General features: G+C 45.0%; 1 protein-coding gene across 4 annotated transcripts in view; it reads left to right on the forward strand.

Annotated features, from left to right (window-relative positions):
* Positions 1-7065: 7065 nt before the first annotated feature.
* The window catches only part of RBM47 (RNA binding motif protein 47), a 103742-nt gene continuing 85361 nt past the window's right edge, over positions 7066-25446 (forward strand). For 3 of the 4 annotated variants that reach the window (XM_054990343.1, XM_054990344.1, XM_054990349.1), the window contains exon 1: positions 7066-7173. In XM_054990343.1, coding sequence (XP_054846318.1) covers positions 7160-7173 — 14 coding nt within the window. In that variant the 5' untranslated portion in view covers positions 7066-7159. Of the gene's footprint in view, positions 7174-8393; positions 8742-25446 lie in introns of those variants that run through there. The other variant, XM_054990345.1, reaches the window with a different exon arrangement.

Raw genomic sequence — 25446 nt, forward strand, 5'->3', positions numbered from 1 at the left:
CAGGTAGACAGATTTTGAAACTAAAGCTTTTGGCTCGGTGCTTGGGGCGGGGAGGGGTGTTTTAAATCCTTAAGAGCTAGCTAGTGTAGGTTCAGGGAGTGGAACAGGATGAGTGACAGGGAACCCGAGAGGGGCCCCGTGGGAAAGGCTAGGACTAAGACTAGAGGGGTGGCGGGGAGGGGGGTGCTGCAGCACTCCCCCCATCTGAGCAGAGGAGGCCCTCCCCTGTGCTGCTGCCATTCACCAGCCTGGCTTCTGGTGACAGCAAGAGGGTTCGCAAGGCCCTCTTTGCTGAGGCAGCTGCTGGGGGCCCACCCCCAACCTAAGTGTCTGAGGCAGGGGCTGGCACGGAGCAGGGGGCCTGCTGCTGAGACTCCGCTTCCTCCAGCGGTTGAGACCCAACAGCTGGGGGAGGGGCAGCATGTGGTGTCTCCTGGGCTGGATGTGGGACACATGACTTTTCCTGCCTTCCCGCTCACCCCAGGAACCCGTTGGATGTTGGAGGAACTGCAGGAGGAACCCCCTGCTGGGAGGTCCTCCCCTGTTTCCTCTGAGGCCAGCAGCAGGCCTCTCATGGCTGTGCAGGAGGAGAGGCTGCTGGAGGAAGAGGAGGAGACTGTGGTGGAAGAGCCCAACTTCTCGTGTGGTGTGAAATCCACTCATGAACTGCGCCAGAAGCAAACCATGGCAGGCGTGCTGGAGCATCACCTGATCTCTGTCATAGTCACTCACTGGAACTCCGCCTGTGCCATGGTGGAGCGCTTGGTGGAGCAGCAGGCCACCCTCGGGGCATGGCTCTCAGAGAGTGACGTTTGGAGGCAGGAGGGTGAGTTTAGCCAAGAGGATTGGCTCACCATCTCCCGGATAGTGGAGGTCCTGAAACCCTTCAAGGACTTCACTGTGGCAGTCTCGTCTGACATGGCAACCCTGAGTCTGGTCATTCCTCCAGAGTTCAATGGCCTCCTTTGTGGACCCAGACACACCACATGCAGACATTGTTCCAGTGGTGTGCGCGCTCATGAGAAGGCTGCAGCAGGACATAGCTGCCAGGCTAAAGGCTCTCATGGAGAGGAAATCATACATGTTGGCAACCATGTGTAACCCACACATTAAGGGCATTTTTGCCGAGGAGGACGGGAATCTCACCCAAGCCAGAGATGCCCTCTGTGTGCGGGTGAGGCATAGGCAGGCCAAGAGGGGCTGCCTGTCATCAGAGGGGATGGGTGAGGGGCCCAACCCTGCGGGTCCCTCTCATGCCCCTTCTGAGCAGGCTCCTCCTGTAGCCACCACCAGGATGTCCATGGAGATGCTCCAATGGCCCCTCAGCCCCTCTGGGATCATGAGTCGTGTGAGAGAGGATTCAGCGGAGGCAGTGGTCAGGGTCTACCTTGCGGAGCCCTGCGAGTTGCAGTCCACCAATCCGCTGAGCTATTGGGCCAAGAAGGAGGTGGTCTGGCTGGACCTCTCCCTCGAGGCGCAGCGGCTCCTCCCATGCCCTCCAACGAGCATGGAGAGTGAGTGCGTCTTTTCTTATGAAGCTGACATTGTCAGCCCACATCACACTCACCTTCTCCCATGGAAATTTGAGCAGTTGGTTTCTTGTAGGTTTGATTTCTCAGGAGTGGACTTCCAGAGCAACTGAGGTGATCCCTCCTTGTGGCCTGAATCCTCTGTGAGTCTATGACGCTCTTCCCATAATTCAAATTAGTTAGAACGCCAGCAGGAGGGGGGGTGGAACTCAATGGTAGAAGGGATGCACTCTGCAATTTGTCCAGCTCCCCAACACACACACACACACACACACACACACACACACACACACACACACACACAGAATACAGCAACATTGACCCAGTCCATGCGAATACAAATTTGTTCAGATAACTGTGAATAACTCACTCAAAGCAGCTTAAGCCTCCTCTGCAGAGCCCGCAGGGCCGAAGGAGGAAGGACTCACGTGGGCAGATTCAAGAGCTTCCGGAATGGCGTTCCGGCGCATTCCCCCTCAAAATCAGCCCCGGCTATCTTTATATCTCTCTTCTATAACACCAACAAATTATAGTCTGCAGGATCCTTTGGAAACCAGGACAATCACAACACGATGTCATCTATGTACATATGTTTATGGAGATATTTTTACCCTGCTCAAAGTGGGACCAATGAAGACCCAAACTGGCTTACAACATTGTTCTCCTCTATTTTATTGTTACAACAACCCTGGCACCCTTTAATCCCCCATGCTTTTCACTCTGCTCCTGAGATGGCAAACTTATCTGCTACCACCAGACTTGAGGGAATTTGTGATTTGTGCCAGAAGAATCCCTGTTCCTCAGGTGAGCACTCCCCCCTGCCATAGCATATCCAAAAAGCCAGACATGACAGACTCTACACAGAAGTGTAAGAGAGGGGGGCCCTCCCAGCTCACACATTTAATATAATGCAAGGTAAGAAAGTCACAAAAACAGTTCAGTGAAATATAAACACTAATGCTTTTAGCTGTATCTACTAGATTCTATCACCTTTCTCCCTCTCCTTAAAATAGAGGGAGATCATCCCACCTGGCTACTACAAACCAGCCTCCAACAACTGACCAGAAACCCAACAATATTTTTGCAGCTGACTCCAGGGCTCTGTCACAATGGACTCTTCACTGCCCACATCTCCTACTCATGACAACATATTACAATGGCTAAATATACAATTCATATACAGTGATTTTTTCCTTGTAAAGACATTGAGTAATGCTTCCATTGCATTCAACACACACATAGTTTAAATGCACCATTTAAACCCCACATGTATCCAGGAACTGCTCCTAGGGGTGTCACCTCCACGGAGGGCCTCGAGTTCTCCCAGAACTCTCCTACATCTCCATGAATTTCCCAGGCTGCAGTTGGCAACCTAACTGGTCCACAGTTTTTATTTTTATTCCATTGACAACCAACTGGGGACGATCACCTTCTCCAAGTTCAGATGAATGTTTCAACAGAACCATTGGCCAACCATCTCCTAAGTTAGAAACTGTTTAGAAACATTAACATCAGAAATGTCAAAAGTTAGCAGCTGCAACAATATTTATTTATTCAGTGAGAACATTTGTATGCTGCCTCTCCAGAGAACCTGGAGAGGTTCTCCAATTCCCCCTAAATGTAGCCTGGCCTCCCAACTAGTTTTGAAATGGTTTACAGCTCCCCCTGGAAAAGACAGCAGACAGGTTAACAAGGTGGGTTGCCAGTCCCCCCCTAGGGATGGGAGATCCCCACCTCCAGCTCCTGTTTTCTAGCCAGATGAAAAAAAAATTAAATGGCCATTGGTCTAATGGTTTGATGCCACTTATGAGATTCTCCAGAAGTCCTTGCTAGGAATCTCTGGAACACAAGCAGGCGGCAGCCTGCCAGCCACACAGGGAAGCTGTATCCCTTTGGGAAAACACATTTGACCCATTTTTACTGCCTTAGGGGGCAAATTTCTTAAAATCCCTTCTTATTGGGTGTTTACATGATGAAAGGAATGTTCTCCCCAAATTTCATGTTTCTAGATCCAGGGGTTTGGGCTGGGCATTAATGAGTCAGTCAGGACACTTGTCTATATATATATTATATAGATTACATTTTATTCCCACCTCCAAGGAGCTCAAGGCAGCATACATTGGTATTCCCTCTTCCATTTAATCCTTACAACAACCCTTTGAAGTAGGTTAGGCAGAGAGAATGTGACTGGCCCAAGGTCACTCAGTGAGCTTTATGGCTGAATGGGAATTTGAACTCGAGTCTCCCAGATCCTAGACCAATACTTTAACCAATACACCCAAAATACACTGTAATCACACACTATATACATACAAGCTAGTCCCATATTTCCCCGTCACTATTTCTCTCCCCACTCCCGCTTTTGACTCAGAGCGATTCCCATTTGCAGTTTCTAATCAATTCATTCACATCACAAAAACACAAAATTCACTTCTTGATCCCAAGCCGGCACCGCCTTATGCATTCTTAGATTTGGAAGATAATTCCCTGATGCTTCTTCAGTTTTCTTTTGGAGTGTTCCCACATGTGCTAGGATTTTTCAGATGTGATTTCAACCATGACCCAAATACACACACACACACACAATTTTAGCAATTACAACTCTCTGCAACGTCACTTACTTTTAGCTCTTGAAAAGTTGTACAGCCCCCACCTCTGGCCACTTTTTGCTTGGGTATGCGCCGGAGATCTTTCCTTTATCACAAGGGAATTATAATGACCAGTGTGCGCTCAAATGGCAGCTTATGCAAAGCTACAGCATTTCAGAGCAGCCCTTGAGACGGGTGGGAAACCTTTCCCCGGCTGTTTCCAAAGACAAGCCCCTCCCCCAGTAACTTGCCTTGCCTTGCAAGGGGGAACATGCAGTGGCCTCTGTGTTTTCCCTGTCAGAGCTAAACAGCAGCTTTGGTGCAGGACAAGAGGGTCAATCACATGTTTTCTGCTCAGAGCAAAGTGGTGGCATGTACATGGAGAAGGAGGAGCGGATGAAGCGATGGCAGTGGTGGGTGGGAAAGGGGGCTGCTGCTTTCCCAGCCACAGCAAAGGTGTGAGAGAGAAGCTGCTGCAGTAACTTCAAGGGAAGGACAAGGAAATGGTCACAGCAGCGCTAGAAGTGGGGCAGAGAACCACTATCAATTGCTCTAAGAGGAACTACTCCCGCTGCACTGACATTCTGCCCACTCCCTGTAGGGTCTGTCTCTATGCATCTACAGTTGCCAACCTCCAGGTGGGGCCTGAAGATCCCCCGAAACGACAACTGATTTCCAGTGTACAGGGGTTAGTCCCTCTGGAGAGAACAGCTGCTTTGGAGGGTGGCTTCTATGGCATTATATACTTTGCTGAGGTCCCTCCCCAAACCCTGCCTCCCCAGGCTCCATCCCCCAAATCTCCAGACATCCCCCAACCCTGAGCCGGTGACCCTGTGAACACTCGGCACCTAATACCTGCCCCTCAAAACTACCTCTTTTTGACAGTGCTCAGCTCAAGTCAGGAAGTCTGGACGGTGGAACTTCTCTGAAGGAACTGCCCCTACTTCTAGAATAAGAGTCTCTTCATTGTTGTTTCTGAGCCACGACGCAGCAGAAAGTTTTCACATCCACCATGAAACTAAGCAGCCATTGTACATACTCTTTGCTTAGGTGTGGCAACTCTTTATTCTCAGAAACTAGGCACTGATTGCATTCTAATCTGCAAAAATCTATGATGCAATCTGTACAAGTTCTTCATTGTAACGGTAAATATTTACAAACATAAAAAGTATCAAGTATAATAAAAAGCTGCTACAAAAAGCAAGGATGGTGAGTTTTTTCCTATTAATGTTCTTTCTCTAACTATTGAAATGTTTTTGTGAAAATATTAGTACCAATACAAATATTTATTTAGTCACTCTGAACACTTTGAACTTAACTTAATGATTTTTTACACTAATGTGGCTTAGTGGCCAAGAAGGTAAGGTAAAGGTAGTCCCCTGTGCAAGCTCCGAGTCATCACTGACCCATGGGGGGACGTCGCATCACAACGTTTTCTTGGCAGACTTTTTACGGGGTGGTTTGCCATTGCCTTCCCCAGTCATCTACACTTTATCCCCGGGGAACTGGGTACTCATTTTACCGACCTCGGAAGGATGGAAGGCTGAGAGCCAAGCTACACGTGACGCTTGACACAGGTTGGACACTTGTCAGCTTCCCTCAAGTGTTGATGGGAAATGTAGGCGTCCCGGTTTTACAGCTGTAATGGAGAGCCAAGCTGTAAAACCGGGACGCCTACATTTCCCATCAAAACTTGAGGTAAGCTGATAAGTATCCCACCTGTGTAAGGCGCCACTTGTAGCTTGGCTCTGAGTCAACCTTGAGCCGGCTACCTGAACCCGGCTTCTGCCAGGATCGAACTCAGGTCGTGAGCAGAGCTTGGGCTGCAATACTGCAGCTTACCATTCTGCACCACGGGGCTCCGAGAAGATCCTGGTTCAAATCTCGCTTCTGCCATGAACTCAGTAGGATTTTGGAGACCACAATGCCAATGTCAGGGAATATGATCAAGTATGGCGCCCACCACTCCTCTTGGATTGTTATGTCCAGATTGGGGAAATTGGATGGGGGCGCCATCTGATAAGTTGTTTTAGGTATTTATGTATTTATGTTTTCATATTTTAAATTTTATTAATATATGTTGTACATTTTAAATGCTCATTCAGCATTTTATTGTATGCTGCCCTGAGCCTATTCGTGGGGAGGGCAGAATTAATAAATAAAATAAATAAATAAGTCAGTGGTCTCAGGAGGGTGTCGCTGTGCTTAGGCGGGCCCTGAGAGTATTTTTCCTGCAACCTGGAGATGATAAATGGAACAAGCCAAAACAGGTCTACTTGGAAGTAAGCCCCTGGTAATACATTGCCAGCCGAACTCTCATATTGTAAGGTAATGTCTGATGATAATGTGCTTTGAATATTATAAAGAGATATGTAGATGGGTAGTATTACTCTTCTCATAATTTTAGACCAGGAAAAGACTGAGACATGGTGTTGGGGAGTGAGGTCTACAGTTTAAAGCGGGGGGGGGGGGGGAGATCCAAGGAGGCATGTTTAAGTTCTTGCTTAAAGTAGCTCTTTGGGTCTTGGCCAATGCAACCAGCCATTCACAAGAGAGGCTGTAACATTTTTTCCCTCCCCAGTTGCATAATAATACAAACAGGAATTAGAATTTTCAAGAAGGTCTTTGAGGGTGGGTGCTTCCTCTTCTAGGTTTTTTGTTTAGTCACAAGTTCTGAATAAGATTGCTGAAGCCTGATTATATATTGTGCAAGCAGGTTCGTGTTTTGCTTAAACAGTTCAGATCAGTTTAGCCTTTACGGGGGGGGGGGGGGCGGTGTAAATGGGTGGGGTGAGTTGATAACTTGCCTTGCCCTGCCCGTTTTGTTTGAGGGCTCATGGTAACTGGCAGTCAAAGAGGTTTTAAAAAAGACTTAACTATTGCTTCTCTCCCAGTTTCTCTTTTTGTTCCTTTTGAAAAACCAGAAGTAGTGTTAAGTCAATAGGAACAATACATTTGTTTGAGTAAGCATGCAGCTGAAAATGGTATAGAAATGATGCCAGTTACTCCAAGGAGGTACTTATTTCTCCATAAATTCCAGTTATGGTATGGCCTAGGTGAGTGTGCTTAGTCCTTTCTCTTACATTTCGAATGTATAGTTTTGAAAGTAAATGAATGTCCTTCAAGGCTCTTTAGTTCCAAGTCTATGCATGCTCCCTTGGAAGTAAATCCCACTGAATTTAGTGGAACGTAACTCTGTAAATATGTATATATTTAGATTGGACTCTTGAATTGCAAAAACTCATTTTGCATACACCCTGGGAATGGCAGTGTGAGTGAAGAAATGCAGATTGTCAAAATGGGGGGGGGTGGAATTTATTCTGGACTACTTGTTCTCATGTTGAAGGGCATGATTTTGCATTTATTTACATATTTATGCCCTGCTCTCTGCTCTTCTCCCCAAGGAGAAGCCAAAGTGTTTTACACCGCTGTTCTCCCCTCTGATCTTATCCTTATAATGACAGCCCTGTGAGGTAGGTTCGTATAAAAAAGAGCAGTTGTCTTGGCCACCCAGATCCTTCTCTGGCACTGAAGCCACTGCACAAGGCTGCCTCCGCTGACGGGCCTTTAGCAGCTGGACATAGAGAAATGCCGCTCACTCCCCCCCCCCCGCCCCGGCCGCCTATAACTGGGAAATGTGAGTGTCTCACATTGTGAGATTAAAGGCACAAGACCTCCACCTCACCCCAAGCTGAGAACTCTCCATGTAGGTGAGTGAAGAAGGGTTAAAACTAGTCAATCGTTGGTATTGAGAGAATTTTCTCTGACAACCTGCGGGAATTAAGAGGATGATAGCTTAAAAAAAACCCAACCCTAATATTCTGGTACAGAGGAAGAATGCTCACCACGTAAATGTTTCTCTCGTCTTGCAACCTGGTACCTCTCTGCAAGTTCTGGATTTCTATTTTTTCCCCTTTTTAAAATTAAGGTTTATTTACTTTGCCAAAACATGAAGAATGTTCAATTGGTCTTTAGCCAACAAAGGCTCAGTGAACGGGGTAATATTTCAGTTCAGATTTACGGGAAGTTGTTTTTTGTTGTGAGTAAAAAATCTGGTTTGGTGAGTTTGAGGGCTGGGAGTGCACAAGAGACAGCCTTGCTTCTGTGAGGGAAAAGAACTGGGGGGGGGGGGCTGGAGAACAGAGAGGCAGGCGCATGTTTTCCCGAGAGTCACACTTTTAGCCCAAGACCCTCCCTACCCCCTGTCAGTAGGTGGGAAAACTTCACTTCTGGAAGTGGAGTAGCTTAACTTTAATGCTTTATGTCTAGTCAGGAATTTAGTCTCCGAGATTGCCTCTGATTAGCACCGTTTTAGCACTCATGGAATGCGCCGTTGGGGCCAATGAGAAGGCTGGATTTGGGTTCCCCTGGTTCCACTAATTGTAAGTTTCTCTCTGGGCACATTTTCAGTCTTCAGAACATTCCCAAAGGCCAAGACTGAGCCGAGGGGGTTAAGGCTAAAAGAGATTTCTTGCAGCGAGTGGTATTGGAGGGAGTTGCTCAACACTTCTCATTTAGCAGGCTGCTACCAAAAAAAAAAAAGTATGAAGATACATTAGGTTGCAGACCCGAAGCTCTTCCTTCTTCCTTTGAATGCTGCCAGGTCTTCAGACGCTCGATCCAGGTAGGTGTATTTTTCCTGTGCTGGCTTTCTGTCTTTGGTTCTGCCCTCTTAAACTGCATCTTGGGGACAGGCTATAAGCAACTTTTGAATGGTTTTTGCAAGTTTTTAAAAAACAAACCCGACAGAATAGGCTGACTTGTTTACTTTAAGCTTTAATCATTTGTAAGAGAATAAATTCATCATTGCCTTCTTTTCCTCCTTGTGCCTGTCTAATATAAACATGGGAAAGGGACCAATGGTACTTTCATATTTTTCAACTGCTATTTGAAATCATTAATAGAATAAGTAACTGTGTTGGTTGTCAAAATACTAGGCAAGATTTATATTTATATTTACATGTATTTATGTGTATATTTATTTTACACACCCCACGGCGGCCCCTCAGTGTTGCTCAGGAGGACTTACAGTGTATCAGGAAATGAGCCAACATGTTCCAAATTCAGCGTCGGACTCTCTGAATGAGTCTTGCGGTGCCATTTAAAGATGGAAAAAAATATTATTTCAGTATAAGTGTTTGTAGACTAGAGCTCCTTCTTCTTCACCATCTTTAAGGTCCCATTAGAAGCCTGTTAGTTTTTGCTATGAGACACTAAAACAGCCCCCTCTAGAATTACTATCCTGTGCATTTTTACTGAAAAGTAAACCTCATTGAGTTCAGTAGGACTTACTCGCTGGTAAGTATGAACAAGATTTAGCCAAAACCATCTATGGCCTTTTAACAGTTAAATGTGGTGTAGCCTGCCTACCTGTGATAGTTGGTGCCAATGGCAGTAATGGGCTGTATGAGGTAGCGAAATTATGCTTATTTAAGAGTAAGCCCCATTGGTATTTGCTGCTAAAAATATGTATATGATGGTGCTGTGAAATTCCATTAACAGCAATGGGATCCTATGTGCAGGATTTTATCCTCTCTTAATTGTGTGCGCGCATGTGTAAGTGTACATCTGTTTTCCTTGGAAAGGTAACTTGATTGGGAGAAGGTAATGAACAATTCTGATTGTTAAAGTTTGCCTTTTATTCTTTCCTGCTTCGTTGGTCTCCCTGAAGTCATAATGGGGGGACCTCTGCTCAGATCTCGGCTGTCGAGGTGTTTTGAATCTAACAGTGATGTCTTTTTAAACCTTCTTTCCCCCCCCCCCCGCCCCAAGTTATCTTGAACAGTCATGCAATGTGTGCTTTAAAAACTCTGACACTGAGCATATATGATTTTAAGGGGAAACAAAACCATTTGTGCTGCTGCAACAAATATTTAGCAAGTTAGATAGGAGTTCTGTCTCCTTCCCAGAGAATTTGCAACCCTCTTTTTTGAAACATGCATGCAAAGCCTGCAGGTGCCAGATTGTCAGGGTGAAAGGTCGTCGTTTGTGGTATGAAGCAGGGCCTTGTGTAAAACAGAGTACAATGTACACTCTGAAAAAGGAACACAAGATAAGAACCGAAATATGCTGCTTATGAGAATTTCTTTTTGTACCTACTGGATTCTTGTTTGAGCAGCTAGCAAGTTTTACAGTTCACGTTGTTGCTTTCTAAAGATAATTGGGAGTGAAAATATGTTATAAGTTTCTCATTTCCCCCCTCACTATTTTACCATCATCACATATGATAGCAGAGATAGAACTGCAGCAGCGGAATCCACAAACCATCTCGAGAAGCTAGATTGAAAGACATTTGATGCTTGTTCCTTCTTTGAGGTTACCTCCCCATTCAGACGCATGTATTCTGGCGCAAACAAGGTATTGATTGAGCCGGCTGCTTGTAATACAAAAGGCTGTATTCTCATGCCGTTAGCTTTGAGTTGCAACAGAGAGAGGCAGGCTAGATATGACACAAACAAATAACATTACCGTGCACAGTGGGAGACCCAGCTGTGGACCTCCAAGTTTGTGCTGGACTAATGGGGGTAGCAATGAATCGTGGGCTGGTTCCCACCACCCTCCAAGGAGCTTAAGTGGAAGAAATTGGGAGATGTTTCCTTACGCAGGAGGAAGGCTTCAAACTTGAGCTGGAGGATGAGTGTAGGATTCCCCCCCATCTGCTGTAAACTCCCAGTAAGGAGACAGACCCTGATCCAATAAAGTTAATGCTTAGAAATCCAAATATATAATTTAACACACATCATGGCTTGTGAAGGGATATATACGTTTTTGTTTGTTTGTTTAATCACATGTAACTTTGAAAAATCAGCCTTGCTTAATGGGTTCACCACGTACCTGGTGAAGCTCAAAAACAACGTTTGCTTGTGCGTATGGTGACCCTCTTGAAAGAACAGGTTCTGCGCATATCTCTGTGACCTTCTGATGGGGGAACACTGGTCTCTGAACCCACAGCGAGACTAGTTGCCCTCCGGGCTGCCTTGTGCCGTTTTTTGAATATCATATTGGCATGAAAATGCGAACTGAGGTGCCTAGACTCCTCCTGAGCCTGCACATTTTTGAAAAGTTCTGTTTCGAAACCAAATATTCAGTAGCTCTCCCTTTTAAGAAGGCTGGTTTCTGAACCCACCATCACGACCCCGTGTCTCTGTATTTCCCAGGCTTCTAAGAGAGTTGCTTGGTTCCCACAAGCCACTAATCTGTGGACGTTAACACCCAGCGTCCCCTTTTCCCCAGGGAATAGCTTTGGTCATAGACTGCTAAACGTGCTGGGCTCTGCCATGACCTTTTCTTAAGTTGAAAGACAGGACAGAGAGATACATGAGCACAATATTAAATCGTATTATAGATTTCTGTAACTACAGTGACTTGAATTCATTGTGTTTTGAATCAGATTTTTATCACCAGATCTATACTGCTGCTACTATACTTTGAAAAGGAGCAAGCTAAACATCCATATGAGTGAATCTACAACCTCCAGATATGTATTTTAACAGCAGAAGTTGCAGTGGGGGCATGGGGGCCGATGCTGGAAAGCTTAACTCTTTCCTTCCCCCATGCTACTTCTCAGCTTCCAGGCTGCTGTTCCCTGTGGAAAGCGAGGGAAAGACAGGCGTGATACAAGTGCCTGTCTTTTTCCATTTCCAGTTTAGGAAACTGTGTGTGAGATATTGACGCTTCTGCCTCAGCATCGTGGCCTGGGTCAATATTTCCTCTTCCCCCTGCAGCTGTTTTTTTTAGCTAAAATGGAATCTAGGGATCTGACCAGGGCTTTTTTTCTGGGAAAAGAGGTGGTGGAACAATGGTCACATGGCTGGTGGCCCCGCTCCCTGATGTCCAGACAGAGGAAAGTTGAGATTGCCCTCTGCGCCGCGATGCGGCGCGGAGAGCAATCTCAACTCCCCTCTGTCTGGAGATCAGGGGGCGTGGCCACCAGCCATGTGACCATTTTCAAGAGGTTCCAGAACTCCATTCCCCTGCGTTCCCCCTGAAAAAAAGCCCTGGATCTGATCATGTATTCCCAAAGTCCTCTGTATTTTATCTTTTTATGATTTGTCACTAAAACTAATAAAGCTTGATTAGAATGAAATAGTGGAACTTAATTTAAGTAAAATACTATATATTTAACGTGGGTTTGTAAACTGATCTGAGCTCCATCTGTTATAGCAGCCATCCCCAGCGTGGTACCCATGCGTGCCCTGGCACCCGTTTGCTTCTTGTCCAAAAAAGCCAGTCTTGGTTGGTTATATTTCAATAGAGTAGGAGGTGATTTAGCTGTGCTGAGGAAGCATTAGTAGGGAGTACTGATTGGGAAACAGCTGCTTCTGTCACTGGAGGATGCTTGGCTTGGACTGTCTAAAACTTTGTGATCGGTGCTACTTTCTCAGGGCAGCAATTATGATTTTGCAGTTATTACTTGTTCTCGAAATTCCAAAAGTGCCCACAAGTTCAACAAGATTGACTACCCTTGTGTTATAATGTTAATACAGACTATAGAGGTTGCAAGGTGTGTTTGTGTGTGTGTTATATGCTGTCAAGTCCCCTCCAGCCTATGATGATCCTATGAATGAGAGACCTCCAAAATGTCCTATTGTTAACAGACTTGCTCAGATCCTGCAAACTGGAGAACGTGGCTTCTTTTATTGGGTCACGCCATCTCGTTTTAGGTCTTCCTCTTTTCCTGCTGCCTTCCACTTTCCCTAGCACTATTGACTTTTCCAGAGAATCTTGGCTGATTCCAAATGGCCTACCTTTCGCCGGAACGTCGCACGTCGTTGCGCCGAAAGCGCGAATCGCATTTTCTCGCACGAGTTTTGTGCGACGCCGCCGCATGGCGTCACGCAAAACTCTCACAAGAAAATGCGATATTTCGCATTTTTGGCGCAATGACGCGCGACGTTCCGGCGAAAGGTAGGCCATCTGGAATCGGCCCTTGTCTTCTCATGATGTGGCCAAAGTATGATATTCTCAGTCTTGTAATTTTAGTTTCTAGGGGGAATTCAGACTTGATTTGATCTAGTACCCACTTATTTGTCTTTTTGGCTGTCCATGATATCCGCAAAACTCTCCTCCAGCACCACATTTCAAATGAATCAGTTTTCTTCCTGTCAGTTTCTTCACCATCCAACTTTCACATCTATACATGGCAATGGGGAATACCGTAGTGTGGATTATCTTGATCTTGGCTGCAGAGACATACCAGGATCTCGAAGACTGAGATTCGAATCCCCGCTCTGCCATGGAAGCCTGCTTGGTGACCTTGGGCCAGTTGTGCACTCTCAGCCTAGCCTTCTTTCCAGGGTTGTTGTGGGGATAAAATGGAGGAGTAGAGAATTCTGTAAGCCACTTTGGGTTCCCATTGGGGAGAAAAGCAGGGTATAAATGAAGTGAATAAATAATCAAAATATGTGTATGAGAAAAAATAAGCTCATCTAGTGGGAAGTATGGTCATCTAAATTTGATTGCATTTACTTCTAAGTAGACATATAGGGGTCAGGCTGTATGTCTTCCAGTCCGATAGCATAAATGAGCTGTACAAATATAGGTTTATGTGCATCTTAAACGAAGGGAGTTTATATTTGAAATGTGCTTTTACTGTCCTTAATATTTTGACGTCTGTCATGTGGGAAGGCTGCATACTACAATCATCTCCCCGCCTGCCCCCAGTATGTGTATTATGTCCTGTCAAGTTGTTTCTGGCTTATGGCAGCCCACTAAATTAAATGACTTTCAAAACTCCCTGTCATTGACAGGTTTGCTCAGGTCCTGTAAACTATTTTTTCCAGTATGTAGAACTCTTTATTATGGGCACAGCACCTTTATCAAGACAAACTCTGCTTTGTATAGCGAGAATTAAAAGAGTTTTGAAGATACATCATTCAGCCAAGCGGGGCTTCTTTCCCAAGACGATTATAAGGACATTTAAGGAAAGTTCTATTATACATTTTTTCTTGGCTAAAAAAACACTTTACTTTTTCTTAGAAAACGGAGAAAAGACATAGTAAGCCTTCCCATTGTCACTGAAAATAATCAAGATAACTGAACAATGTCCTCCCTGTGTCAACCTAATCTTGTCAGTGAATGTTTGTTTTACACATTCATTTTGTCTGTCATAGATTGGATAGCCTACCATGTTCCTGTAAACATTTTTATCAGTATTCTTCTTCTTGGGTTTACATCTCCTTTGTAGTGTTTATGGTGGAATTGCAAATAATTTAAGGCTAGACCCCTCCCGCCTCCCATTATTAAACAGCACTCCTGTTTATCCAGTTTTCTAGCATTCCAAGTTATTTGCATGTGTGTCTCCCCAGCGCTTCCCACTTTTCAAATACTCTGATAATCTGAATAGAAAAGGTAGCTTACAGGTCATGCATATTTGCTGTGATCTTGGTCGTATGGCTTGCTCTGTCTTTGCTGAAGACAGAAAAATTCTCCAGACTGCCCTGTTCTTGTATCACCATACAACCATCCAGTAACAATTCTCTCGTTTTTTTTATTTGGTGGAGGAGCACTAGAAGTTGAAAGATCAATATCATGGGTCTCCAACAGGGTTGCTGTGGGCAACGTGGCACCCGCCAACATGTTTCTTGGCACCTGCCAGCATTTCTAAAATGTGGACAGGGCGAAGTGGGGCATTTAGAATTTCTGATGTTTATGTGTAATGTTGACAATGGCTTTATATATAAAGTACTTTACTTGTGCAAATAACAGAGTGATTTCTAAAAACGTAGTGGGGACTTCCTTCTGGCTAAACACGATGGGTCAACACAGCTAAAATGCTTAATACACCTAACCAGAATTTCTACTGGAGTCTTTCCAACTTGAATATATTTTCATAATAATAACACACTTTGTAACCTGCTCTGAGTGGACGTTAAGTTGTCCTGAAGGGCAGTATATAAATCAAATGCTGCTGCTGCTGCTATTGTTGTTGTTGTTCAGGTGGAAGTTGTGTAATTACACCACTACATCAAATTGTCAAAACTTTTCAAAAATCATTTCTGTTCCTATCAAAATCTGGCCGGAATATCTCTCTTACTGTACACCTCACGTATGCAAACAGCTCTGTCACAAACCCTTCAACACCAACTGTCATTGTTACAAGAAATTATGAAGGCTGCAAATGTCTTGGCTCATGAGAGAAGAGCTCATCTAAAGTGTAGAAGAAGCCAGAAGAAGTATTTCTTTTTCTTTTTGCACAAGTACGTTAGATGCCTGCAACATGAAGATGGATACTGCCGGATGAGGGTTTCTTAGCTCAGTATGTATACTTACGTTGTGTGCATGCAAGAAAATATTTTTCAATAATATTTTAATCTTAAAAGGCATCCTGTTAAACAGAGCTTCTGTCTGGAATGTTGAAGAGCTGCTATCAGATTTAGGCATAACTTTCCTCACTCTGTGATATTTTGTGTTTGGCTCCACCTCCCTCAGCAGCCATTTCGTGGTTATGCCCACCACCATCTGTCAGAAATCGAAATGTGGCCACAGAATTAAAAAGGATGAGGACCTCTGATCTATATTCTGTTTACCAAACCTTGTAAAAATGTTTTGCTTCGCCAGATCAGCACGCTTGCTTTAAATTATAATCTTAGTCATCCAAAGAAACCAGTTGGCATGCGTCTCTCTCCGCAAACAAGGCAGGTTCATTTCCCGTTGATTTTACTACTTCAGTTCAGTAGGGGCTTCTGTATAGGACTGGAGTGCAAAGTCTTTGCAAATGTGACCCAAGTATATTGCATTTTGCTTTGTGATGTTACTAGCTTTCTTACATCGGCGTGAATGCCGTCTGCGGCAATACTGACCTGGTGTGGAGGCCAGTTCCATTCCAGGGAAGAGGGACTGATTCTCCTACTAGCTCTCCTCATGCTTCTACAAGAGGTTAGTAACTCACAGTGATTACATCCCAGTCGACAGAAATCTTCTTTAGTCCCCGTCAGTATTTCAATATATGCTGATCACTTCCACCTCTTTCTTTCTTCTCTGAAATTAATACGAGAGTAGAAAAGGCTATTTTAATTTGTAGTACAGAAAGCAAAATATAGTTGACAGCCTTGCAATCCTGAGCATGCTTATTAGGGAGACAGTCCTCTTAAACTCAATAGAGACTCGCTTAGAGTGTGTGCCTAAAATGCATTTTGGTGCATTGCCACCATTAAAGAAGCATAACAACAACAACATTCAATTTATATACAGCCCTTCAGGACAACTTAATGCCCACTCAGAGCAGTTTACAAAGTATCCTCATGACAATCACCCTGTGAGGTGGGTGGGGCTGAGAGAGCTCTGAAAGAGCTGTGACTGACCCAAGGTCACCCAGCTGGCTTCAAGTGGAGGAGTGAGGAATCAAACCCGGCTCTCCAGATTAGAGTCCCGCCCACACGCTTAACCACTACACTGAACTGGCATGAACTAGGGAAGAAAACCTCTCCCAGTACAAGAGAGGGATGGCAATACAAACAAGGCAAGAGAGAACAGAATTGTGTCACCTGCTGTGTGTGTCTCATGGCCATACACACAGGAAATTGTGGGAAGTTACTTCCTCCTAATAATCCATCAGCAAAATAACAAAAATAAATTTAATTCCAGTGCAGCTGGTGTGCATTTCTTCTGGATTTTGGCCATATTCTTTGTCACTTTTGTTCACACATTACAATTTTATCCCATGGCCCTCCCTTACTCCATTTTGTCATCCTAACATCAGCATGAGGTTAGTTGTGTGTCTGTTACGTGCCGTCAAGTCACCTCCGACCTATGGTGACCCTATGAATGAAAGACCTCCAAGATTTGCTCAGATCTTGCAAACTGGAGGACGTGGCTTCTTTTCTTGAGTCAAGCCATCTCGTATTAGGTATTCCTCTTTTCCTACTGCCTTCAACTTTTCCTAGCATTATTGTCTTTTCCAGTGAGACTTGTCTTCTCATCATGTGACCAAAGTATGATGGATGTGACCAAAGCCTCAGTTTTGTCGTTTTAGCTTCTCGGGAGAATTCAGGGTTGATGTGATCTGGAACCCACTTATTTGTCTTTTTGGCCATCCCTGGTATCCGAAAAACTCTCCTCCAGCACCACATTTCAAATGAATCCATTTTCTTCCTGTCAGCTTTCTTCACTGTCCAACTTTCACATCCACACATAGTAAGTTAGTCGCTGAGAAGTGACTGGCCCAAGTTGCCACAACAAGTTCCAGGGCAAAGTAGGGATTTGATGCTGGTCCAGCTTTTTAACGCTGACGCCACTCTGGGTTTCTGGCTGCGTCTTCTCACATGGAAGAACTGCAGCCAAATTCAATTCCCTCCCCTGTATGACCAAAACGTTTGCCTTCAATAAGTTCTGTTGATCGCTTTATGACAAGTTAACTGCAGTGCTTGAATGTGGCAGTATGATAACTGCTATCAAATTTTTTAAAAATCACCCACATACTGAACTTTAAACCTGTTGTAATTAATGACATTATATATGTTGCAAGCTAAAGATATTCTGTAGTCCACAGAGACTTCCCCCCCCTTTCTGTAGCCTGTTTATAGCAGGTGGCTGTTTGGGATGCTGATTGGAGGTGTGTAGATATGCTTGGTGATCAGTTGTCTTTTGATATAAGGTGGTTTTTATGCTTCCATCACGTATTTGTAGAGGGTGTCTAGAAAATGTCCTTCTTGTGTAGATTGATTCATGATCAGGTTGATGGTGGAGTAGAAGATGCTGAAAGCCTGGTGAGATTTCTCCAGTGCTTCTTTCACAGGTATCCAGGTGATAAAAATGTCATTCATGAATCTCGGGTACAAGACAGGTGGGAGCTGAGGAAGGGCTTCTCCAAGTCAGCCATAAAATGTTGGCATATCACAGCGCCATGCAGGTTCTAATGGCTGTGCCATTGATCTGAAGAAATAAATCATCACCAGGACAAACTGGCAGAGCTTGGTAGCAAGGTCAGCTGTGGCGTTGTCAAGGATGGTGTTCCTAGTGGCTTGTATTCCCTCCTTGAGGGGGGGGGATGTTGGTGTAGAGACATCCATGGTGGCCAAAATGGTGTTAACTGGAAGATTGTCAATAGATGGTATTAATCTGCCCTTTCTGGGCAAAGTGATTGAGAGAGCAGTAGCTGACCAACTCCAGATCTTCTTGGAAAACTCTAGCACTCTGGACCCTTTCCAGTCTGGACTCAAACCAGGACATGGGACAGAGACAGCTCTAGTAGCATTAGTGGATGATCTCCGTCTGAATATAGACAAAGGCCATGCCTCCTTATTGCTCCTCCTGGATCTGTCTGCAGCCTTTGACACAGTAGACCATGCCATCCTGTTGAGGCGTCTAGAAACAGAAGTGGGCATCAAAGGATGTGCCCTGGACTGGATTAAATTGTTTCTCACGGAACGGGCTCAAAGGGTTGCTGTCGGAGATCAGCTATCTCCAGAATGGGAATTATCTTGTGGGGTCCTGCAAGGCGCAATCTTATCTCCCATGTTATTCAACCTCTACATAAAAACTTTATGAGAACTCATTCGCAGCTATAGAGTGGGATGTCGTCAATATGCAGATGACACCCAACCCTGTATCTCGCTATCCAGGTCCCCGCAGGATGCAGTAGAAATCTAAGATCGCTGCCTTATAGCTGTGGTGAAATGGCTGAAAAATAACAAATTAAAATTAAACCCAGACAAGACTGAAATGACGCTTGTTGGGAAGGCAGACATCTTGAAAGACTTTCGATGGGGTTCGTCTGACACTTGCAGAGTCAGTTAAGAGTCTAGGAGTTATACTGGATCCAGCGCTACTACTAGAAAAACAAGTTAAGGCAGCTGCAAAAAATGCTTACTACAGTCTCACTCTAGCCTGGAAGATGGCTTCTTATCTCGACACGGCTGACCTGGCCCCCTGCATCCATGCTATGGTAACATCAAAACTTGACTATTGTAATGCACTATATACGTTGGTCTCCCAGCTAAGTTAACTAGGAGGCTCCAATTGGTGCAAAATGCTGCAGCTCGACTGTTAGCAGGAGCGAAGAGGAGCATGAACATCACTCCCATCCTACAGTCACTCCACTGGCTACCCATCAGTTACCGTGCTCAGTTCAAGGTATTGGTTATTACATACAAAGCTCTTCACACCCTTGGTCCAGCATACCTACGGGACCGCCTCCCTCCCTATGTCCCTCCACGGCAGCTGAACAGGGTCTCTTGCAGGTGCCAGCCTGTACATGGGCAAAATCAACTGCAGCCCATGCACAGGCCTTCTCAGTGGTGGCCCCTACCCTATGGAGCAGCCTGCCTCCCACGCTCTTGGCTTTCTGCAAACAATCCAAAACCGAATTATTCAAAAAGCCCTTTTTCTCAGCTAAGAGGGCGGTATTGTAGGAAAGAGGTCCCAGATGTTTCGCTAATGAGTTAGGAACCATAGATTTCACCATTAGGTTGCCTTACATATTATCTGTTGCTTTAAATATGTACTCCTATATACTACCTGTGCCTCATGTTATCTAATGTCAGTCCTAGAACTTATTATGTTCTGTTTCAGCAATTCTTCAACTTTGTATTGGATCCTTGCTAATGCTATATCTTTGTAAAATCCTATGACATGTTTTATGGAAATGTCCTGATACTGAGTGCACTTATTTCACACTATGAGTCTCAGTGAGAAAGGCGGACTATAAATGACAAATAAATAAATAAATAAATAAATAAATAAATAAATAAATAAATAAATAAATAAAATTAGTAAGTCTGTGGTGGTGTGCATATAACTGGGGGCATTGATGGCCTAGGATCTGAGGATGGAGTCCACGTATCCAGACACCCCTACAGTCCTGGTGCCTGTGCCAGAGACGACAGGGTGCCCTGTGTTGTCAGGCTTTGTGTGTTTGGGGCAGAAGATAGGAAGTGTCTGGTCGAGGCTCCTGTCACACGAGTCATATAGATTTGTTCTTGTATAAGTCTGGGCAATTCCTTTATAATCCAGTTTAGTTCTTTCTGATATTCCTGAGTGGGATCTGAGGGTAGTTGTTTGTAGAAAGTAGCGTTTGTCTTTTGTCCTCCAGGATGTAGTCAGATTTCTCCATCATGGCAGCTGTTCCCCCTTTCTCAGCTTCTTTAATTATGATGTCTGGATTGTTTCAAGGCTGTTCATTGAATTTTTTTTCTGGCATGGGCGAGATTTTATTGTGAGAGATGTTTCTTGACCATGTCGGTTTGGGCTTGGCAGCGGAAGCATTCTGTGTAGAGATCTAGCACGGCAATGCCGCCGTCAGGTGAGGTCCAAGGGGAGTCCTTTTTCCTGCGGCATTGAATGAGTTGGAGAAATGACAGTTGTTCAGCAGTAGATTGTGAATTGTTATGTAGTGAAGATGCAGTCCGTCCATCCACGTTCTGTTCTGAGGTTGTATGAAGGTACTCTTTCAAAGGCGCGTGACAAAAAAGGGCCGCCTGATCACCACAGAACTGGATCATCTGTGTGGGTTTGGTTCCGCCCTGTGGAACCCCACGCAGAAGGATAATCCTCATAAAAGAACGGATTCTTCTGCCAGACTGAGTGTTGTTTTGAAACGTTAATAATATTGTTGGAGGAGTTGTAGCCTGTAAAAGGCCCCAAAGTTTCTTGTCTATCTACAACCCATAGCCCATCGCCCTGGAGAAACAGAAAGACAATGTAACTATTTCCTGATCTCTGTTAGGCCAAGGCCACCATTTGCTCCTTTATTTATTTATTTTTCAAATTCAGACAACTTTTATGCTGCCTGTAGAGTGCTCTGGGGGCAGGGCAACATCATATTTAGGGTCCATTGGGTCTCAGATGAACCAGCCCAGTCACTAGTTGTTTTATTGGTGAAGGTTAACTCCTCCCACCTCAAGGTTACGCAGCATTACCTGGGAGAAGAGCCTGCCTCCTGATGCGGGACCCCTCCCGCCAGCCAGCCTCCTCCCCTTCCCCCTCCCTCCCTTTATAGAGCCTCAGCTCCACTCCTGGCCCTTGAGCTAAGCTCACTGTCCTTGTCTCTGTCCCACTGAGGGGGACGGCTGCATGGAATGCCGCACAGGACACAGGTATTGAAACGTCCTTGAAACTGACTGTACTAACTCACACTGTGTAATCCACCTGGAGTCTCTGTGAGAAAGGCGGTCTATAAATAACGTAAATAAACAAACAGGTGCAAGTGCAGCAAATGCAATTGGCATGTGCAGGAAGGTTCGATGCAAGAATGGCATGCAGGCGGTGTAGAAAACTACCCAAAGAAACGAGCATTCTTCCCGGCCTTTGTACTTTTTCAGGTAAAAGCTAGCTGCTGGGCAAGTTGCACAGTGACTGACTCCAGGCCAATTGAGATCTCCACTGGGGTGACGGTGCGTGGCAGGTGAGGAAACGGAACCCCCTCCAGGGCCAATGGTACATACACATTTTTTCAGGGCTTTTTTTCAAGCAGGAACGCGGGGGAACAGAGCTCCGGAACCTCTTGAAAATGGTCACATGGCTGGTGGCCCCGCCCCCTGATCTCCAGACAGAGGGGAGTTGAGATTGCACAGCGGCGCAGAGGGCAACCTAAACTCCCCTCTGTCTGGAGATCAAGGGGGCGGGGCCACCAGCCATGTGACCATTTTTTCTGAGGACAACCCACTGAGTTCCATCATCTCTTTTCCCAGAAAAAAAAGCCCTGCATTTTTTAGAAAGGGAAAAGTGGCATCAGTTTGGGGCCATGTGTAGGGAAGCAGAAAGAGAAGCTAGGAAACACGGAGTGCGGCATTCCATGCAGATCCCCTGTCGCCACAGAGCTTTCCCGGGAGTTGCATGAGCAGCTATAGAAACCGCACATCAGGGTTGCTGTGTGGAAAGTGTCAAAGACAGCAGCATTGGAACACATTGCATAATATTCCAAAGACCATCGAAAGGAATAAAAAACATAGAAGAAAATTGAAGGGGGGGAAAAGTATGAAAAAATATAAGGGCTGCCATCTTAAAAAAAAGTCCTGGGGACTAAGCCTTAGTGAATATATTGAGACTTCATTCTGAGTACAACTGAAGAGCAAATGCAATCGAACTTGTGTTTGAAACCAACAAACAATAGTGCTGAAGTGCAGTTGTAAACTAACATTGAGATCCATTGATAAAAGATCACCTTCATTCAAATATGTTTAGGATTACGTTCCAAATGTTAAAAAATTCTGTCCTGTATTTGCTTCCAACCTAAATGTGTTCATTTAAAGGTTGGCATTGGGTTTATGCAAATGCAGCTGTCCTCGTGGGGGCTGTGAGTGTGACACAGAATTTGGATAATTGGGTACCCTGGAAAACAAAGGCAGAGTGCTAAGCATGTTGTATCAAACACTTCCAGGTTTCCTCAAGCTTTAGTTCCATATATCTAAATGTGAGCAACTTGTCGAACTGTGTTTACTCCATACAACCAAGGATTCTATACTGGGATTAAAGCTAGATTTAGAATCCCAGTTTCTGTGGTGTCAGTCAGTCCCATTCAGTGAGGTGCCGTCTTTTAGGTGAATTGGAGGTTTGTTAAGCTCAGAAATATTCATATGACAGAGGACTGGGGGGGGGGGGAGAGCAAATGAACTCAAACTGGGCACCAACATCGATTAACTGGAGTTTGTTCTTAATATCTGAACGCTGCCTTATATAGGCTCTTTAAAGGGACATATAGTTATATATAGTTCTTATATAGTTCTTCAAATGAACACAAGGAAGGTGGAAGCTGGGCAACATGCCCTACCCCTTCCTTTGCACATTCAGTGGAAGTCTGAAGTGGGTTTCTTTTTACCCATCTGTGAAACAAAATAATTGCAATTGTATTACAGCTAAGTATACAAATGCCATAGCAACTCCAGATTTATATAATAACAATAAAAACAACAACAACTATGTGCTTATATACCGCCCTTTTGGACAAATTAGTGCCACACTCAGAGTGGTTAACAAAGTCAGTGTCATTATTATCCCCACATTACAGCTGGGGAGCTGGGGCTGCGAGGAGTGGCTGACTCAAGGCCACCTGCAGAGTTCATGGCAGTAGAGGGAGTCGAACCAACAGAGTTCTGGCTTATAGCCCAGCCACTTAACCACTATGTTAATCTGTTATAGTACTAATGTGTATAAGAATATTTTGATTTATTGCAAGTTGGGAACAACTCAAACGCTGCATTTTTAGACATAACCAGTAAAATGTGAATGCAACAAACATGTCTAACATGCAGCTGCCCCCTTTTCCATGCTGTGATGCATTGTTGTGTCAAGACAGTTACGGGAGCACTGAGGGGCTGGCAGAAAAGGCACCTCAGCTGTTGCTGGATATTTGCCCACCCTTTTCTGTTTCCAGACCAACATTAAAGTGTCCCAATAGACAAGCAGCAAAGACTGTGTAGGAGTTCCAGTTTGCATCTCACTTTATTTACAGAGTACTTGTGGTCTTTTTTAAAGTCAGAAGTCCCATTTGCGTACTGATTTTTTTGTCTGAATTGTATACCTTTTTCATTTTAATAAAGAATTGCTTATGACTGTCAGTAACTCTGTTGTCGTTTGCCAGCTCTGGGACCGATGGAGTTAAATGAAAATACTTCTAATCTCTTTATCCTTGTCACACCACTCTGCTATGTGGTAATACACCAAAGAATTTCCAGAAAGCAAAGGTTGGGGACATAGAATTGCGTTCTCTATGGCTGAGCGAAGAAGAAAGATGGAACAAATTCACATCTGATCGCAGTACAGTACTGTAAAATGAGTTAGGAGGGAATATTGGCTTCTGAAATATATTAAATGAATTGAGAATGACTACCACACCCACTGAATTTGGGAAAACCATAAGACACTTTAGGGGAACTTCGAGCTCTCTTCTTCTAGCTTCTTGCTAATCCTTGGCAGAGTAATAAACTTGTACAAACACACAAAGCATGTGCTTGCTGAAGTAATGGATTAGGTCGAGCTTGTTTCTCCTTTATGCAATAGCTGCATTTACACAATGCGGCAGCCTACAAATTGTGCTCTTGACATAGGGTAGGTTCCGTTCCCATAATGAGCTCTACAGCAGCAAAGTCATTTGGGGAGGGGGGTGACTGCTTTAAATACAACTGACCAACGCTCTCTTTTAAAAGAGCAATAGTTCACTGGCAGTCCTTGGACCAGATGTTGTCCCCTGCACATTTTCATCTGGACTTCTGACAACCCTTGCTCGGCGGCGCTTAGGGCAATCTCAACTCCCCTCTGTCGATTCGGTTTCGTTTTCTCAGCCATGCCGGACGCTCCTCTCGGCTGGTCCAGGAGGAAACGACCGGGCACCCTGACCGGGCGGCTGATCCGCAAGGATTAGCCCCCAGGACTCCCAGGGAGGGAGCCAGGGTCCGGGACGCGGCGGGAAGAACTCCCCAAAATCAATGCGGGGGGGGAATTGCCCGTTTGTCCCTATGGAGGCCGGCAGATGTGCGCGGCGCCTCGAGTGCCGTCGGGCAACGAGAAACGGCAAGTAAAAGAAACAGGCGGAAGCCTGTAAACAAGCGAATCCCTTCTGTTCTACAAGTGTTTGTGAAGGAGAGGTTGATCTGAAGAAGACTCGCTCTTCCCCTTCGTTGAGTTCCAGAATTTTGTTGGCGCCCCCCCCCCCAAAATGGCAGCAAAGAAGCAAAGTCCCGCTCTCGGTAAGTCAATCTCGGCTACCTTGCAGAAGGGGGAGTCGCTCGAAGAGTTGGTGCGCAGGGCGGTGGTGGAAGCCATAAAACCCTTTGTTGACAAGCTGAACGAAACTGATCAAAGGGTGGGCTTAATTGAAAGCGAGGTGAAAACCATTAAGGCAGCAGCGGGGGGGGGGCAGAAAAGTCTGCTCTGGAAAGTGCGTCACTTGTGAAGGCTACAAAAAAGGAGCTGAAGTTGGTGGAGAACCAGCTGATCGGGCTACAGGTGGAACGAACGCAGACAATTTTGCGTCTCCAAAACGTGAAAGAGGAGGAAAATGAGGATCTGTGGGATTTGGTCTCGGAACTACTGGCGACACCCGCGAGGACGACTAAAGAAGAGGTTAAAAGCGCCATTTTGGAGGTCCGTCGGGCTTCTTCAAAATATGCAACAAAGCGACAGTTGCCTCGTGAGATCATTATTGACTTTTCATCTAAAAAGATTCGGGACACCATCCTATATAACTCATACAATGCGGATTTGGACTTTATGGGTTTGAAAGTCAAGATTTTGAAGGACGTTCCATTTCTAGTCCGGAAACGGCGTTTTAAATATAAAAAGTTTGCAGCTCTTCTGAGGGACCATGGAATAAAGTACAAATGGTTATTCCCGGAAGGAATATGGTTCAGATATAAAGATCAGGCCTATAAGATATTATCAGAAGATCAACTAAA

Source organism: Eublepharis macularius, chromosome 10 (assembly GCF_028583425.1).
Source record: "Eublepharis macularius isolate TG4126 chromosome 10, MPM_Emac_v1.0, whole genome shotgun sequence".
NCBI lineage: Eukaryota > Metazoa > Chordata > Lepidosauria > Squamata > Eublepharidae > Eublepharis > Eublepharis macularius.